The 15,587-nt window shown below is 38.9% G+C and overlaps 1 protein-coding gene across 2 annotated transcripts in view; it reads right to left on the bottom strand.

Annotated features, from left to right (window-relative positions):
* plxna4 (plexin A4) overlaps window positions 1-15,587 on the bottom strand; it is a 478,637-nt gene that overhangs the window by 20,145 nt on the left and 442,905 nt on the right. For both annotated transcript variants that reach the window (XM_079552367.1, XM_079552368.1), the window contains exon 28: window positions 5,975-6,144. In XM_079552367.1, coding sequence (XP_079408493.1) covers window positions 5,975-6,144 — 170 coding nt within the window. The remainder of the gene's footprint in view (window positions 1-5,974; window positions 6,145-15,587) is intronic.

Here is a 15,587-nt window from a genome sequence, read left to right as displayed (position 1 = left end):
AAGCAACAAACAGACCTGACTTACTAACCAACTAACTACTAACCAACTAACCCAAACCATTTTATACTGTTGCCGTGCCGACCAAGTCAATGGGAAATGACTCACACTGCTACAGATGTCGGCAGCTTCAAAATTCAAATAAAAATAACGTTTCTTAATTAAAATTGCTGCTTCACTGAAACAAAATGAGAATTATGCAACTTATTCCTCAAATAAGTCATATTTTCAAAAGCATTCAAACCTGTCATATGCACTTTTGAGATAAGCTATAATGCGAAATGATGAAGATATAAATGGAGGGACCAGCAGAGGGCAGTGGAGTGTAGTAGGTCTGTCGTGCTCTTTTGGGAACAAAAAAATAAAGAAATCTTAATGCTATAGTGTGTGTGGAGAAGTCTGTTCACCTGTTTCCTGCCGTCCCTCTGATCAGGGGCTTATGTTTAGTGTCAGGAACAGAAACTACAAGGTCTTAGCTTTCAAATAAGGCATATAGGTATAAATGAGGCATATAGGCTGTAAGCTCTCCAGTCGATACGCTTTGAGATTTGGATATGAATAATAATAACCAAATGCATTCTGTCCTCTTTTGGCTGTGTAACACCTCATTTGAAAGCGAAGACCCACAAAACTGACCTTTTTCCTCGCGCTGTTGCTGTGTTGTGTCAACTTTTGTATGTTTTTTTTTCCTTTTTCATTTTTGTGACATTTTTGTAGAATTTTTGTCACTTTTTGTTGAAGTTTTGTCACGTTTTTGTTGAATTTTTGTAATTTTTTTGTAGATTTTTTGTCACATTTTTGTTGAATTTTTGTAATTTTTTTGTAGATTTTTTGTCACATTTTTGTAGAATTTTTGTCACATTTTTGTCACATTTTTGTTGAATTTTTGTCACATTTTTGTCACATTTTTGTCACATTTTTGTTGAATTTTTGTCACATTTTTGTCACATTTTTGTCACATTTTTGTCACATTTTTGTTGAATTTTTGTCACATTTTTGTTGAATTTTGAATTAGTTTTTCTATCAATGTTTCTATCTATGTTTTTTTTGTCCGTGTTTTTCTCATGTTTTCATCCTCTTTTTCTCGCTATTTTGATGCTTTTCTTTTTAGCTTTTAGATTTGGGTAAAGCTCGGTTGAGGCGGGACCGGTGGCCCTTCTGTGCTCTTCCAGAATGGACATATGGCCAGTCCGCCCCTGTTTGCAAAGCAGAGAATAAAAGATGTCGCTGATGCAAAAACTTGAAATAAACTATGCAGTGTTTGCAGAAAATACAGCGAGTTATACAGAAGGTTATATGTAGTAAAACAGAATAAGCACTGTCAAATACTATAAGTGTAAGCCAACATGAGGATGAGGGTTTAAACTAAACTTGTTTTAAAACAGGGGCAACATGTCCGTTCTGGAAGAGCACAGAAGGGCCACCGGTCCCGCCTCAACCGAGCTTTACCCAAATCTAAAAGCTAAAAAGAAAAGCATCAAAATAGCGATGAAATGTCAACAAAAACATGAGAAAAACACAACAAAAAATTAGAGAAAAATGATTAAAAAAACAACAAAAATGTGACGAAAATGTGGCGCTAAGTTTCCGTCACTTTTGTAGGTCTTAGCTTTCAAATGAGGCGTAACATTGTTGCTCTCCAGTCGAGAAGCTTTTAGATTTGGGTAAAGCCCAGTATTAAAAAAAAACATGAATCTAAAAGGAATTCCGTGGAGTATGGTGCACCACAAGGTTCAATTTTGGGACCATTATTATTTATATTTAATGATTTTGCTTCTGTTTCTACGACCACCTTTCCCGTTCATTTTTGTTGATGATGCCGATCAAAAAAATAATAATAAAAAGCCGAACTGGGTAAAATGCACTCGCTAATGTTAAGGCGGGGGGTAAGAGGTTAAAATATGTATTCGTGCACAAGCAGTCCCAGTCCGCCCCTGTTTTAAAACAAAAAGCAAAGTGGTAATATTGCCTTTAAAGACGCTCCCCCCCCCACACCACAGTGTCAGCCGGCTCCAGGGGAGCGCAGGTGCGGCCCCGCTGGAGGGGGTGGGGGGGGGGGGTGTGAGCTGCTCAAGTGCTGGGGAGAAGTTAATGGTCTGTGAGATGGCGATGGGCCTGGTGGGTAAAATGGGAGAGGGAACCACCACGGGAGGCACACGGCCGCTTTTGATTTTTTCTGTTTCGCCCGACAAACGAGGGCTTTAGGTCCCGCCTAAACGGCAGAGCTCTGAGGCGATTACAGCCTATGGAGAAGAGCGCACGGGGGAGGGGGGGGAAAGACCGGGCTGGAAAAGTTGGGTCTAAAGAGGAATTATGATTTATTCTGTCCGATTACATTGCAAGAAGTGGGGATTGTGCGATGGTTCAAAGAAAAGGTTTGTCATAAAGCATCAAGGTGCAGGTGGCATCTTCTTTAGTCTTTAGTTGTCGTTGTTTTTAGGAGCATAGCCCTTCATCAGACCCATTCGAATCATTTCACCTCTCAAATTGGCTTCAATACGCAGCAAACCAACAACATATAAGCTTTTGTTTTTAGCTTGTTCCCAAGGCCGTGGGAACCCAGGGTGCTGAGGGCGCTGCAGCACCCCCTTGGTGGATAGTTTGTGAACTGCAGGGAATATTAACCCCTTAACTCCCACCTGAACCGAGCACATTTTCTCCAGCTTTACCCCCAGTCCGAAAGCTTCTGGAAAAAGCAACAAAACTGAGACGAAAACAAGGATGGAAATGTGACAAAAAAGTGAGAAAACATTGACGAAAAATGACAAAAAATGTGACGAAAAAAATAGACAAACAAATGACAAAAAGACAAAAAAGAACAAAAAATGTGACAAAAAATGACAAAAATGACAAAAAAATGACAAAAAAATAATAATCTGAAGACGTGAGGAAAAAGGTCCATTTAGATGAGTTTTGTAGGTCTTAGCTTTCAAATGAGGCCTACAGGATTTGGGTAAAGCTGAACTGGAGAAAATGCTCTCGGTTCAGGCGGGAGTTAAGAGGTTAATAAATAGGATTAATGCACAGAAAAAGTATTTTGTTGCTGATTTCTGGAGATTTTTTTTTTTTTTTTAATTTTTAAAAACAGTGTGACCCGCTCCACAGAGCACCTGAGGCAAATCACTTATAACACCAGACTAACCATATAAATGTCTGTGTCCATAGAGTAATTTTAACCATTTTGCATTTAAATTACCTTATATTTGAGCAGCATCAGCTTCGTGGTTGTATAAGCTACGCAGCGGCGGAGTGATCTGCTAGAAAATAGTCCCTCAAAATGCGATCATTCATGTGATGCAGGTCAGTTATATTCCAAACATTATTCTATCGACACAGACATTTATATGGTTAGTCTGGTGTTATAAGTGATTTCTGTGGAGCGGGTCAGACTGTTTTTAATGCAGGCTAGCTGATACCATAGAAATGCACTAGCCTTGCACTAGCCTAGCGCCACGAAACTCTTCAAACATGTGTGTATATGTGTGTATATGTATATGTGTGTATGTGTATATGAAATTGTTGTTTTTTACATCGGTTAGGCCATCTAGTTTGTACGTTTTTTTTCTTTCAAGAATGGGGTAGGAGTTTGTAAGATTTTTTTCTCCATCCAACTCCTGTTCTTCTTTTCATGGAATGTATTGTTTGTTTGTTTTTCGTTGGATTGTTGCTTTATTTTGGGTTGCATTACCTTGAAAAAAGCATAAGAACTGCATGAATTACAAAAAAAATATCTCCAGAAATCAGCAACCCTCTGGATAACTAGGAAATGAGGCCCTATGTCAAAAAAATATCCCTTTAAGTTGGTTTGACTTGTTCTACATACACATATGTCATAAGGGAAATGCCATGCGAGGTGTACGAAGTAAGTACAAGTAAAAGTATGAAAAGAAATACGACAAGGGGCTTTTATAACCGAAGCAAGTCAAATTTAAGGCTTCATTTTTAGATTAGAGCCCGGAACAGCTCAGCAAAACAAGTCACTGAATGCATTTTGGACCATTTTGGGATTTGTTGCACTGATTAACAGCAATGACAATGTTTTTATGTGGCTTTTAATGCCTTGAGGAAACCCTGGACGTCCCGAGCTCTCCAGGTGACTTGTCTATAACACTTATTAGACACGACTTTAATTCCTTCACCTGGTAGTGTGAACATTTCTCACTGTGGGGATTTTAGCGACAGGAGTTTTTTTTTTTTTTTTTGGCCCAGTTATCCGTGATAATAGATAGGAAGCCGCAGCAGCCAATTGGATTAGCCCCTTGTGGTTGGTTTTAATGAAGATTACACGCCCCCGCGGTTAATGGATATTACTGAGGGAACAGGCCCGTGGTGAGGCTTGGCACCGAGTCAGGGCGGTGCCAGAGCTGTGCCACCAGAGGTCTCGCTGTGCGGATGATAATAACGCCTGCTGTATGCGGGGACAGGACGGCGAGTTAGCGTTCAATGCACAGGTTCAATTCTCAAACTAAAATAGGCGAAACTAGGCAGAGCCGTGGGAAGATGTTTTAGTTAGGGGGCGCTGAGGGACAAAATGTACCCCCAAAATACTTTTTCTGTGCATTAATCCTATTTATTAACCTCTCAACTCCCGCCTGAACCGAGAGCATTTTCTCCAGTTCAGCTTTACCCAAATCCTGTAGGCCAGTGTAACGCCTCGTTTGAAAGACCTACAAAACTAAATGGATCTTTTTCCTCACGTCAGATTTTTTTTCAGCACTTTTTTTGTTGGGCAATCGTCTCATTTTTGTTGAATTATTTGCATTTTTTTTGTCAAATTCTTATCACTTTTTCGTCCATTTTTTCCTCAATTTTTCGTCAAAATTTTGTCAATTTTTGTCATTTTTTGTCATTTTTTTTGTCACTTTTTCGCCAAATTATTCACATTTTTTGTCAATTTTTTGTCAATTTTTTGTCAATTTTTTGTCAATTTTTCATCAATGTTTTCTCACTTTTTTGTCAAATTTTTGTCCATTTTTGTCACTTTTTCGTCTAATTATTTGCATTTTTTTTGGTCAAATTCTTATCACTTATTCAGCCATTTTTTCTCCATTTTTCGTCAATTTTTTCACATTTTTTGTCAATTTTTTGTCAATTTTTCGTCAAATTTTTCTCACTTTTTTGTTAAATTTTTGTCCATTTTTTGTCACTTTTTCGTCAATGTTTTCTCACTTTTTTCACATTTTCATCCTTGTTTTCGTCTCAGATTTGTTGCTATTTTCTCACCTTTTTTCCAGAAGCTTTTGGATTGGGGGTAAAGCTGGAGAAAATGTGCTCGGTTCAGGTGGGAGTTAAGGGGTTAATATTGCCTGCAGTTCACAAAGTATTAACTCTCCAAACATAAGAACTGCATGAATTACAAAAAAACATCTCCAGAAATCAGCAACACTCTGGATAACTAGGAAATGAGGCCCTATAACAAAATCCTGAAATATCCCTTTAACCTCCTCCTGCGGTTAGCAACAATATGCTAATGCTAATGCCATGATGCTAATGCTAACAGCAACTAATCAAAGCTGGGACAGAAACTATGATTGAATCACCTAAAGTAATAAAAGAAAACCGGCCACTGCTGGAGTGGTCGAGTGTTTATGTTTTTACAGGATTAGATCAGACGTTTGGAAAAAAATCTACCAAAAATATCGGTCAAAAACATCGGCCTTAGAAATATCGGTCGAACTCTAATTTAAGCAGCGTTTTATACATGATTGCAAGTCACCCACAGCGCCTCGAGGGGGGGGATCATTCATTCACTCCATGCTCGGTGGTGGTTAAGCTGCAGAAGTGAATGTTGCCACAGGAGCCCTTGGACAGAAGCGCTTTGGCTCACATCTGCACACATCTGCACATCACATCTGCACATCTTTAACCACTAAAACTGAACTGATCCTCACGACTGAACTCCATCATCACAGTGTAATAAAGTGTAAAGCTCAGATCTCCAGTGCCTCTCCAGGAGCAGCGCAGGAGAACATCTCACCAGTTGCTCTTCCATGTGTGCCGGACGTGGGGGTCGTGGATGCTGTGCTTGTCCGCCTGCTCGTCCAGGAAGTCGAACATGTACTTGATGGCCAGGGGCAGGGCGCTGCCTCGGTGCGCTGTGCTGAAGATGGTCTCGAACAGGTCGTCCACAAACTTCTGTAGCGTGCCCTGAGGACAGAGGAGCAAGAAATACCACATTTACACCTTTGGACACACTTTTAAAGGTCAGCACACACTACACGACTTTTGTAGTCGTAAACGATCTTATATAGAATGGGGGGTCCACACTACACGACTGGATTCAATGCGATTATAGGGGGGTTCACACTTAACGACTGAGAATCGTAAGAGCGACACACGATTCTGACAAACAGCTGATGTTTTATAACACAGCGCGTCTGTCGTCTCTACGGCTTCCAAAACTGACCCCAAATCCACAAAGACAGGCCTGTGTTTGTGAGCGCGGGATAACGTGTGTGTCCCGACTGGTCTACGGTGTCAACAATGTCACAACACCGCAGTGCTAGCTTACTGCTACTACGAAGCTTCAACTGGGCTATAGTTCTGTCAAATGGAGATAAAAGTTGGCGACAGGAAGAAGCGGGAACGTATTTCGGTGGATTTAATAAGAAAAAGGAGACGGGCGTCAACCTCAGGATGGAGGAGACAGCGGAGGAGACGGAGGAGAAAGCGGGGGGAGGCTAGCCGCCGTTAGCATCGAGGTGAAGCTAAACAGTTCGTCTCCAAACTCAGTAAGAGCCGCTAAACTCTGTTCGTGGTTGAAATGTAGCTGGAAAAGGTGTTTGTCGTGAACTTTTGGTGATATAAAGTTGTGCTGTTTCGTGTGTGGGGCTGTGGCCATGAAATGAGTTGTTTGTGCCGCTGGTTTAACAGAGAAGTGAAAAAAAGGAGGCGCGGCGGTGTTTTCCTGTCTTTATATCACTCTGTCATTCACATTTGTGTCGGTAAAATCACCCACGTTTCTCCCGTGCGTCCAAAATCGGGCTTAAAAATCCTACGACTGGAGTCTAGTCGCGTCTTTCTACCGCCCACACTACACGATTCCAACGTCAGTCCAGTCGTGACCCCCCCCACACTACACGACCCCCCCACACTACACGACCCCCCCACACTACACGACCCGACTCTGTGTGACCGCCTTCGACTAGACGCGACTCGATTAGACTCGGCACGACTGAGAATTAGAGCGAAATCGGGCATAAAAGTCGTGTAGTGTGGACCCCCCATTCTATATAAAATCGTTTACGACTAGAAAAGTCGTGTAGTCTGTGCTGACCTTTAAGGGTTTTCACACAGGTCTTCATGAAAAAGGCCCTGTTTTAAACTTTACTTAAGCTCATGAAACACTTTGAGCCCTTGAAGTAAACAACAACAAACCACGGGTCTAGACTTTAAAACTCCGAGGGGCTTCATGAAGTGACTCGATCCTCCGAAGGACAACATTACACCGAAATGTCCGGAGAAACCTGGCAGCTGGTTGTGACCTTTCCCAATCCAATCTGATAACTTGCACTCCGGAAAGAGCCAGGTCCGACCCTGCGTTTCTGTCGCCGGGGCTGCCGCGCCGCTATCTCGCACACCCGACCCCTTAAATCTGTTTGCTGCTTTGACGGAGGGAAAGGGTTATTTCATCGCTGACGTTTAATAATATCTGTGAACAGGAGGCGCATCTCCTAAGCCTCTTTGTGCGGAAGGATTAGCTCCTGCGCTGCACCGTTGACCCTAATTTGATTTAATGTTGGGGACTTTTAAAGGAGCACAAGGAGCGAGAGAGAGAGAAAAGCAGAGTTTAATCCTCCTCGCACGGAAAGTGTTGATGGGATGCGCAGGGAAATGCCAGGAGTTGGAAATGAAACGACAGGGGTTTTTCTATCAGAGGGAGAGGCCATCGAGTGAGGGAGACGAGGTGTGTGCAAGCCCCGGCGAGTCACCATCCAATTTTTAGAGTCGAGTCGGGGGCAGGTCAACGAATCACGGGGAGGAGAATCCTGTTAGGGCGACAATCACTGCGGTAATTCTAATACGACCCGCGTTCACGACCCTTTCTCGGGGATGAGGGTAATGATATACACGGCCGCATCCAGTCTCCTGTCTGCGTTCGCTGCTGAAGGTTCGCGGCCGATGTGTGTTTGGTTCCGTGAGCTTTATTGGCTTGTTGCACGGTATGGCTATGCTAGTTCCTCTGACCTGAAGTTGTGAGCGCCAGTTAGGGCTGCTCGATTATTGAAAAAATAATAATCACGATTATTTTTGTCATAATTGAAATCACGATTATTCAAACGATTATTTGTTGCCTTTAAAAAAAATCCATCAAAAAAGTGACAAAAATCCATCAAAAAAAGGACAAAAATCCATCAAAAAAAGACAAAAATCCATCAAAAAAAGACAAAAATCCAGCAAAAAAGTGACAAAAATCCAGCAAAAAAGTGACAAAAATCCATCAAAAAAAGTGACAAAAATCCATCAAAAAAAGGACAAAAATCCATCAAAAAAAGACAAAAATCCATCAAAAAAAGACAAAAATCCAGCAAAAAAGTGACAAAAATCCAGCAAAAAAGTGACAAAAATCCAGCAAAAAAGTGACAAAAATCCATCAAAAAAGTGACAAAAATCCATCAAAAAAAGGACAAAAATCCATCAAAAAAAGTGACAAAAATCCATCAAAAAAAGACAAAAATCCATCAAAAAAGTGACAAAAATCCATCAAAAAAAGTGACAAAAATCCAGCAAAAAAGTGACAAAAATCCATCAAAAAAGTGACAAAAATCCATCAAAAAAAGGACAAAAATCCATCAAAAAAAGTGACAAAAATCCATCAAAAAAAGACAAAAATCCATCAAAAAAGTGACAAAAATCCATCAAAAAAAGTGACAAAAATCCATCAAAAAAAGACAAAAATCCATCAAAAAAAGACAAAAATCCATCAAAAAAAGACAAAAATCCAGCAAAAAAGTGACAAAAATCCAGCAAAAAAGTGACAAAAATCCAGCAAAAAAGTGACAAAAATCCAGCAAAAAAGTGACAAAAATCCATATTTTAACCTCTGACCCCCCGCCTTAACATTACCGAGTGCATTTTCCCCAGTTCGGCTTTTTATTATTATTTTTTTGATCGGCATCATCAGCAAAAAGAGCGGGAAAGGCGGTCGTAGAAACACAAGCAAAATCATTAATATAAATAAAAAATAATAATGGTCCCAAAATTGATCCTTGTGGTGCACCATACTCCACAGAATTCCTTTTAGATTTTTTTTTATACTGGGCTTTACCCAAATCTTAAAAGCTTCTCGACTGGAGATCAACAATGTAACGCCTCATTTGAAAGCGAAGACCTAACAAAAGTGACGGAAACTTTTCGTCACGTCGCCACATCTTTGTTGTTTTTTTACATTTTTTGTTGTGTTTTTCGTCACGTTATTGTTGACTTTTCATCCTCTTGTTCTCGCTATTTCGATGCTTTTCTTTTTAGCTTTTAGATTTCTCTTCCAGAATGGACATATGGCCGGTCCGCCCCTGCCTCAAAATATGTCTAAACAAAACAAAACAAATCAGAACCGGTACAAGGCTTAAATGGAAATGAATTTGTAACATTAAAACTGGTCGTTTGCACATTTTTTAAGTTCCTGTGTCGTTTTGTTCTGACAATGGGTCTCCTAATATTTCCATATGGCGACAATTTGGCCAAGGCTTCCTCTATAATTTGACATCGGGACAGCGTTATGTGTATACGCTAATGTCCAAAGCCCACGTCTGTATCGCCTGGCAGCCATTTTCACTTATAAAATTCATTTTCTCCGTACGAGCGCGTAAGGGGGGGGGGGATCCGTGCTGTCATCTCCATAGGGATGGCTTGTTCCCCGTGTCGCTGTACCCTGTCATTACTGCGCTCTCTAAACACGGCGTGTCATCGGGGTGTTTTCGAAACTGTCGGCCTCTAAAAGGGAAAAGCAAACAATCCCCCCCCCCCCCCCCCCCCCCCATGTGATGGCCCTAAATGGGAAGGAATGCATAGAGAGAGACCGCAATCATCTGTGGCTAGACATGGACGCAATCATCAAAGCCAAAGAGTAAAAAAAAAATATAATAATATTGAAAGTCCCGGCTTGTATTACATTACATAAAGAAATCCTTTTGGACAATTTGGGGGCGAAACAAAGATGTTAGAGTCTAGACTTGAACCAATAGAGATGATAAAGCTTTATAACAAGTGCTTTTTGTGGCTTTTTGTTGTGTTTTTGTCACGTTTTTATTGTGTTTTTGTCACATTTTTTCGATCATTTTTTGTAATGTTTTTGTGGCCTTTTCGTTGCCTTGTTGTCGTGTTTTTGTTGCCTTTTCATCACATTTTTCATCACTTTTTGGGTTGCTTTTCCGGCACATTTTTGTTTTCTTTTCATCCTCTTTTTGTCGCTAATTTGATGCTTTTCTTTTTAGCTTTTAGATTTGGGTAAAGCTCGGTTGAGGCGGGACTGGTGGCCGCTCTGTGCTCTTCCAGAATGGACATATGGCCGGTCCGCCCCTGTGCGTAACAGGCACATGTGATGAAAATAATGCAGCAGCACCGTTAAATATCACCACTGCAGCTTCTTACTAAACTGAGAGCAGCTTCTTGTAGCATCCTTATAAGGTGTGGCGTTTGCATGTTTCCCCCGTGTCCGGTTTCCCCTACCATTAAAAACATGGACAATAGATTCCCCTCTGGGGCCAGGACTCCCCTGAAAAAGAGGTTCTTAATCTCAGTGGGACTATCCTGGTTAAATAAAGGTCAATAAGTCCATAAGCGATTTCAAAGGTGTCCTCAGCGGCGCAAAACAAAGCAAGCAAGTGCGATTAAAGACTCCCGCTCACTCTTCTTCTATTGTTACTCCAAATAAGCCATTTTTTTTGAGAAGCCCTGTGAGAAAACTGCTGTCGCGATATCGGACTCTGCAGAACTCTCACATTTATATTTAGACAAATAACGGTCTGTGAATAATTTGTGATGACTTGCTGTTGCTTTAGAAAGCTCCAGAGTCGCCTTTAAAGGAACAGGCCACCGTTTTTCCATTCTGAGGTATGTTCTTACCTGAGCTTAGACGATTTGATGCGTACCTGTCTGGTCTTTGGCCTCACCCAATGCATTCCTATTGCTCCAAATGGGGGTGAAGTTGGAAGCTACCACGCTCTTCCACAGGCACAAAGACCAGACAGGTACGCATCAACTCGTCTAAGCTCAGGTAAGAACATATCCCAGTATGGAAAAACGGTGGCCTGTTCCTTTAAAAGCCACTGCATTCAATGAAGTACAAAAAGATAGACCGTCTTCTTCTGTGTACTCACGGCAACACAGCGCCGCTTGCTGGACAGAGGCGTGCACAGCAGTTTCAGCGGTTTTGTCGACTCCTCACCGTTTTCATAATGAAAGCCGGGTCAAAAGAGGACGCGACTGCTGAGTTTTCCAGGAGACTTTTGCCGTGTAAACCTGCGCCTGACAGGGATTGATGCAAACTTTGAGAGCACGAGACGAGATCTGCGGTAAAAAAGGCAAGAAAGAACTCACGTCTGCCTTTCTCTCTCGCATTTAAAACAGCCGCACCGCCTCATTTACTCCCATTGTTGAGTTACTCGCTCATCCCCGGTGAGCTAAATTACATCGGTGATCAGCGGAAATAACACAAACACTCCTCTGCTTGTGCTAAAGCCTTTAAAGGAACAGGCCACCGTTTTTACATACTGAGATTTGTTCTTACCTTAGCTTTGACGAGTTCTTTAGGACCTGTCTGATCTTCACCCGTCCAATTTCACCTAGTTGTTTTTGCATTATTATCCACAAATAATGCACCGTTTTCGAGGGTCTGTGCTGTCTAGTGATCGGCAGAGTAACCATAATACTCTTCCATATCAGGTAGTTAATTTCTTTGAGACAAGAGAATTAGTGATGCATTAGGGCATTGTGGCTAGCAAGACTATACGGTGTTCCTATTAAAGACACTTTGATGAGAACGACTGAATATAGGCTACAGAGGTTAATTTTTCCACATTTCCTGCTGGTGGTGCCTCGTGATTTTTTTCAATGAAAAAAATGTGCCTCGGCTCAAAAAAGGTTGAAAAACACTGACGTAAACACAGCGCAGACGGCGTTAGCATTTAGCCTCTCCCTCTCTCCTCTATAGCTCCAAAACTGGTCAAGATAGAAGCTACCAAGCTCTTCCCCTTAACTCCCACCTGAACCGAGCACATTAGCAACAATAGCAACAAAACTGAGACGAAGACAATGATGGAAATGTGACAAAAAAGTGAGAAAAAATGACCAAAATGTAACAAAAAAATGACAAAAAAATGACAATTTTTTTTTACAAAAATGTGACAAAATGTGACAAAAAAAATACAAAAATTGACAAAAAAATTGACGAAAAAATGGACGAAAAAATGAGAAAAATGTGACAAAAAAATGACCAAAACAATTACAAAAAAGATACAAAAATGAGTTGAATACCCAACAAAAAAATGCTGGGAAAAAAAATGTGATGACGTGAGGAAAAAGATCCTCTCGGTTCAGGCGGGAGTTAAGAGGTTAAGAATTACGTAGGTTAATGTTCCTAAAGCCAGGACTTTCTTGCGCAGACAAAGGAAAGTGTGTTTCTCTACAAAAAAAAAAAGAAATAACAATGACTCAATGTTACAGCGTGTGGAAATTCACAAGCCATGGCTGCCCAGGAACCAGGAAGTCTAGTTCTTTTTGCTACCGTCAGAATTTTGCTCAGCGTTCTAACAATGTCGCCAAACCAATGAGAGAAACAAATCCATTTCTGCAGCAGTGAGTAATGACGTACAGTAAAAGCTATAGGAGGAAACATTGTCCAGCCTCAATCCCATTACGTCACAACAGCAGTCGCTACGGTCCTGTCAGTGTCTGTGCTTTCTCAATGTGAAGAACATTTAAATCGCAGCCGGCCGCCCCTCTCTGCCTTTCTTTAAACCTCTGTCTGACAAAAAAATTACAAAAATATGACAAAAATGTAATAAAAATTTGACAAAAAATTGATGAAAAAATGACAAAAAATGACCCAAAAAAATGACAAAAATGTGACAAAATGTGATAAAAAAATGACAAAAATGTGACAAAATGTGACAAAAAAATGACAAAAATGTGACAAAAAAATGACAAAAATGTAACAAAAAAATGACAAAAAATGGATCAAAAAATGACTCAAAAAAATGACAAAAATGTGACAAAATGTGACAAAAAAATGACAAAAATGTGACAAAAAAATTACCAAAATGTAACAAAAAATGACAAAAAATGACAAAAAAATGATAAAAAAATTGACGAAAAAATGAAGAAAAAAATTAACAAAAAAATTACTAAAATATGACAAAAATGTAATAAAAATTTGACAAAAAATTGATGAAAAAATGACAAAAAATGACCCAAAAAAATGACAAAAATGTGACAAAATGTGATAAAAAAATGACAAAAATGTGACAAAATGTGACAAAAAAATGACAAAAATGTGACAAAAAAATGACAAAAATGTAACAAAAAAATGACAAAAAATGGATCAAAAAATGACCCAAAAAAATGACAAAAAAATGACAAAAATGTGACAAAAAAATTACCAAAATGTAACAAAAAATGACAAAAAATGACTAAAAAAATGATAAAAAAATTGACGAAAAAATGAAGAAAAAAATTACCAAAAAAAAAGACCAAAATGTGACAAAAAATGACAAAAAATGACCCCAAAAAATGACAAAAAATGACCCAAAAAAATGACAAAAATGTGACAAAATGTGACAAAAATATTACAAAAAAATTACAAAAATGTGACAAAAAAATGACCAAAAAAAAGACAAAAAAGTTACAAAAATGAGTTGAACACCCAACAAAAAAATGCTGGAAAAAAAATCTGATGACGTGAGGAAAAAGATCCTCTCGGTTCAGGCGGGAGTTAAGAGGTTAAGAATTATGTAGGTTAATGTTCCTAAAGCCAGGACTTTCTTGCGCAGACAAAGGAACCAGGAAGTCTGGTTGTTTTTGCTACCGTCAGAATCTTGCTCAGCGTTCTAATAATGTCTCCAAACCAATGAGAGAAACAAATCCATTTCTGTAGCAGTGAGTAATGACGTACAGTAAAAGCTATAGGAGGAAACATTGTCCAGCCACATTCCCTTCCTCAATCCTATTACGTCACAACAGCAGTCGCTACGGTCCTGTCAGTGTCTGTGCTTTCTCAATGTGAGGAACATTTAAATCGCAGCCGGCCGCCCCTCTCTGCCTTTCTTTAACCCTCTGTCTGACAAAAAAATTACAAAAAAAATTACAAAAAAATGACAAAAAAATTACAAAAAAAATTGCAAAAAATTAACGAAAAAATGGACGAAAAAATGACATAAATGTGACAAAAAAATGACAAAAAATGGATAAAAATGGACGAAAAAATGACATAAATGTGACAAAAAAATGACAAAAAATGGATAAAAAATGGACGAAAAAAGGACAAAAAAAATGACCCCAAAAATGACCAAAAATTGACGAAAAAATTGACGAAAAAATGACCAAAATGTGACAAAAAATGACCAAAATGTGACAAAAAATGACAAAAAATGACAAAAAATTGATAAAAAATTGACGAAAAAATGACAAAATGTGACAAAAAAATTACAAAAAAATGACCAAAAAATTTACGAGAAAATGACAAAAATGTGACAAAAAATGACCAAAATGTAACATAAAAATGACAAAAAATTGACGAAAAAATTGACGAAAAAATGACAAAATGTGACAAAAAAATTACGAAAAATTGACGAAAAAATTGACGAAAAAATGACAAAAACGTGACAAAAAAATGACAAAAAATTTATAAAAAATTGACGAAAAAATGACAAAAAAATGACCAAAAAAATGACAAAAAAGTTACAAAAATGAGTTGAATCCCCAACAAAAAAATGCTGGAAAAAAAATCTGATGACGTGAGGAAAAAGATCCTCTCGGTTCAGGCGGGGGTTAAGAGGTTAAGAATTACGTAGGTTAATGTTCCTAAAGCCAGGACTTTCATTTCTGCAGCAGTGAGTAATGACGTACAGTAAAAGCTATAGGAGGAAACATTGTCCAGCCACATTCCCTTCCTCAATCCTATTACATCACAACAGCAGTCGCTACGGTCCTGTCAGTGTCTGTGCTTTCTCAATGTGAGGAACATTTAAATCGCAGCCGGCCGCCCCTCTCTGCCTTTCTTTAAACCTCTGTCTGACAAAAAATGACAAAAATAAGACAAAAATGTGACAAAAAAATGACCAAAATGTAACAAAAAAAATGACAAAAAATTGATAAAAAATGGACGAAAAAATGACAAAAAATGACCCAAAAAAATTACAAAAATGTGACAAAATGTGACCAAAAAATGACCAAAAAATGACCAAAAAAATTACTAAAAAGTGATAAAAAATGGACGAAAAAATTACAAAAATTTGATAAAAATTTGACAAAAAAATGACAAAAATGTGACAAAAAAATTACAAAAAATTGATAAAAAATTGACGAAAAAAAGGAAAAAAAAGAAAGAAAAAAAAAGACAAAAATGTGACAAAATGTGACAAAAAATGACAAAA

This window comes from Gobius niger (assembly GCF_951799975.1).
Source record: "Gobius niger genome assembly, chromosome: 2".
Taxonomy (NCBI): domain Eukaryota; kingdom Metazoa; phylum Chordata; class Actinopteri; order Gobiiformes; family Gobiidae; genus Gobius; species Gobius niger.
Note: the sequence above shows the minus strand (reverse complement) of the source record. Positions and strands in the feature narration are given on the sequence as shown.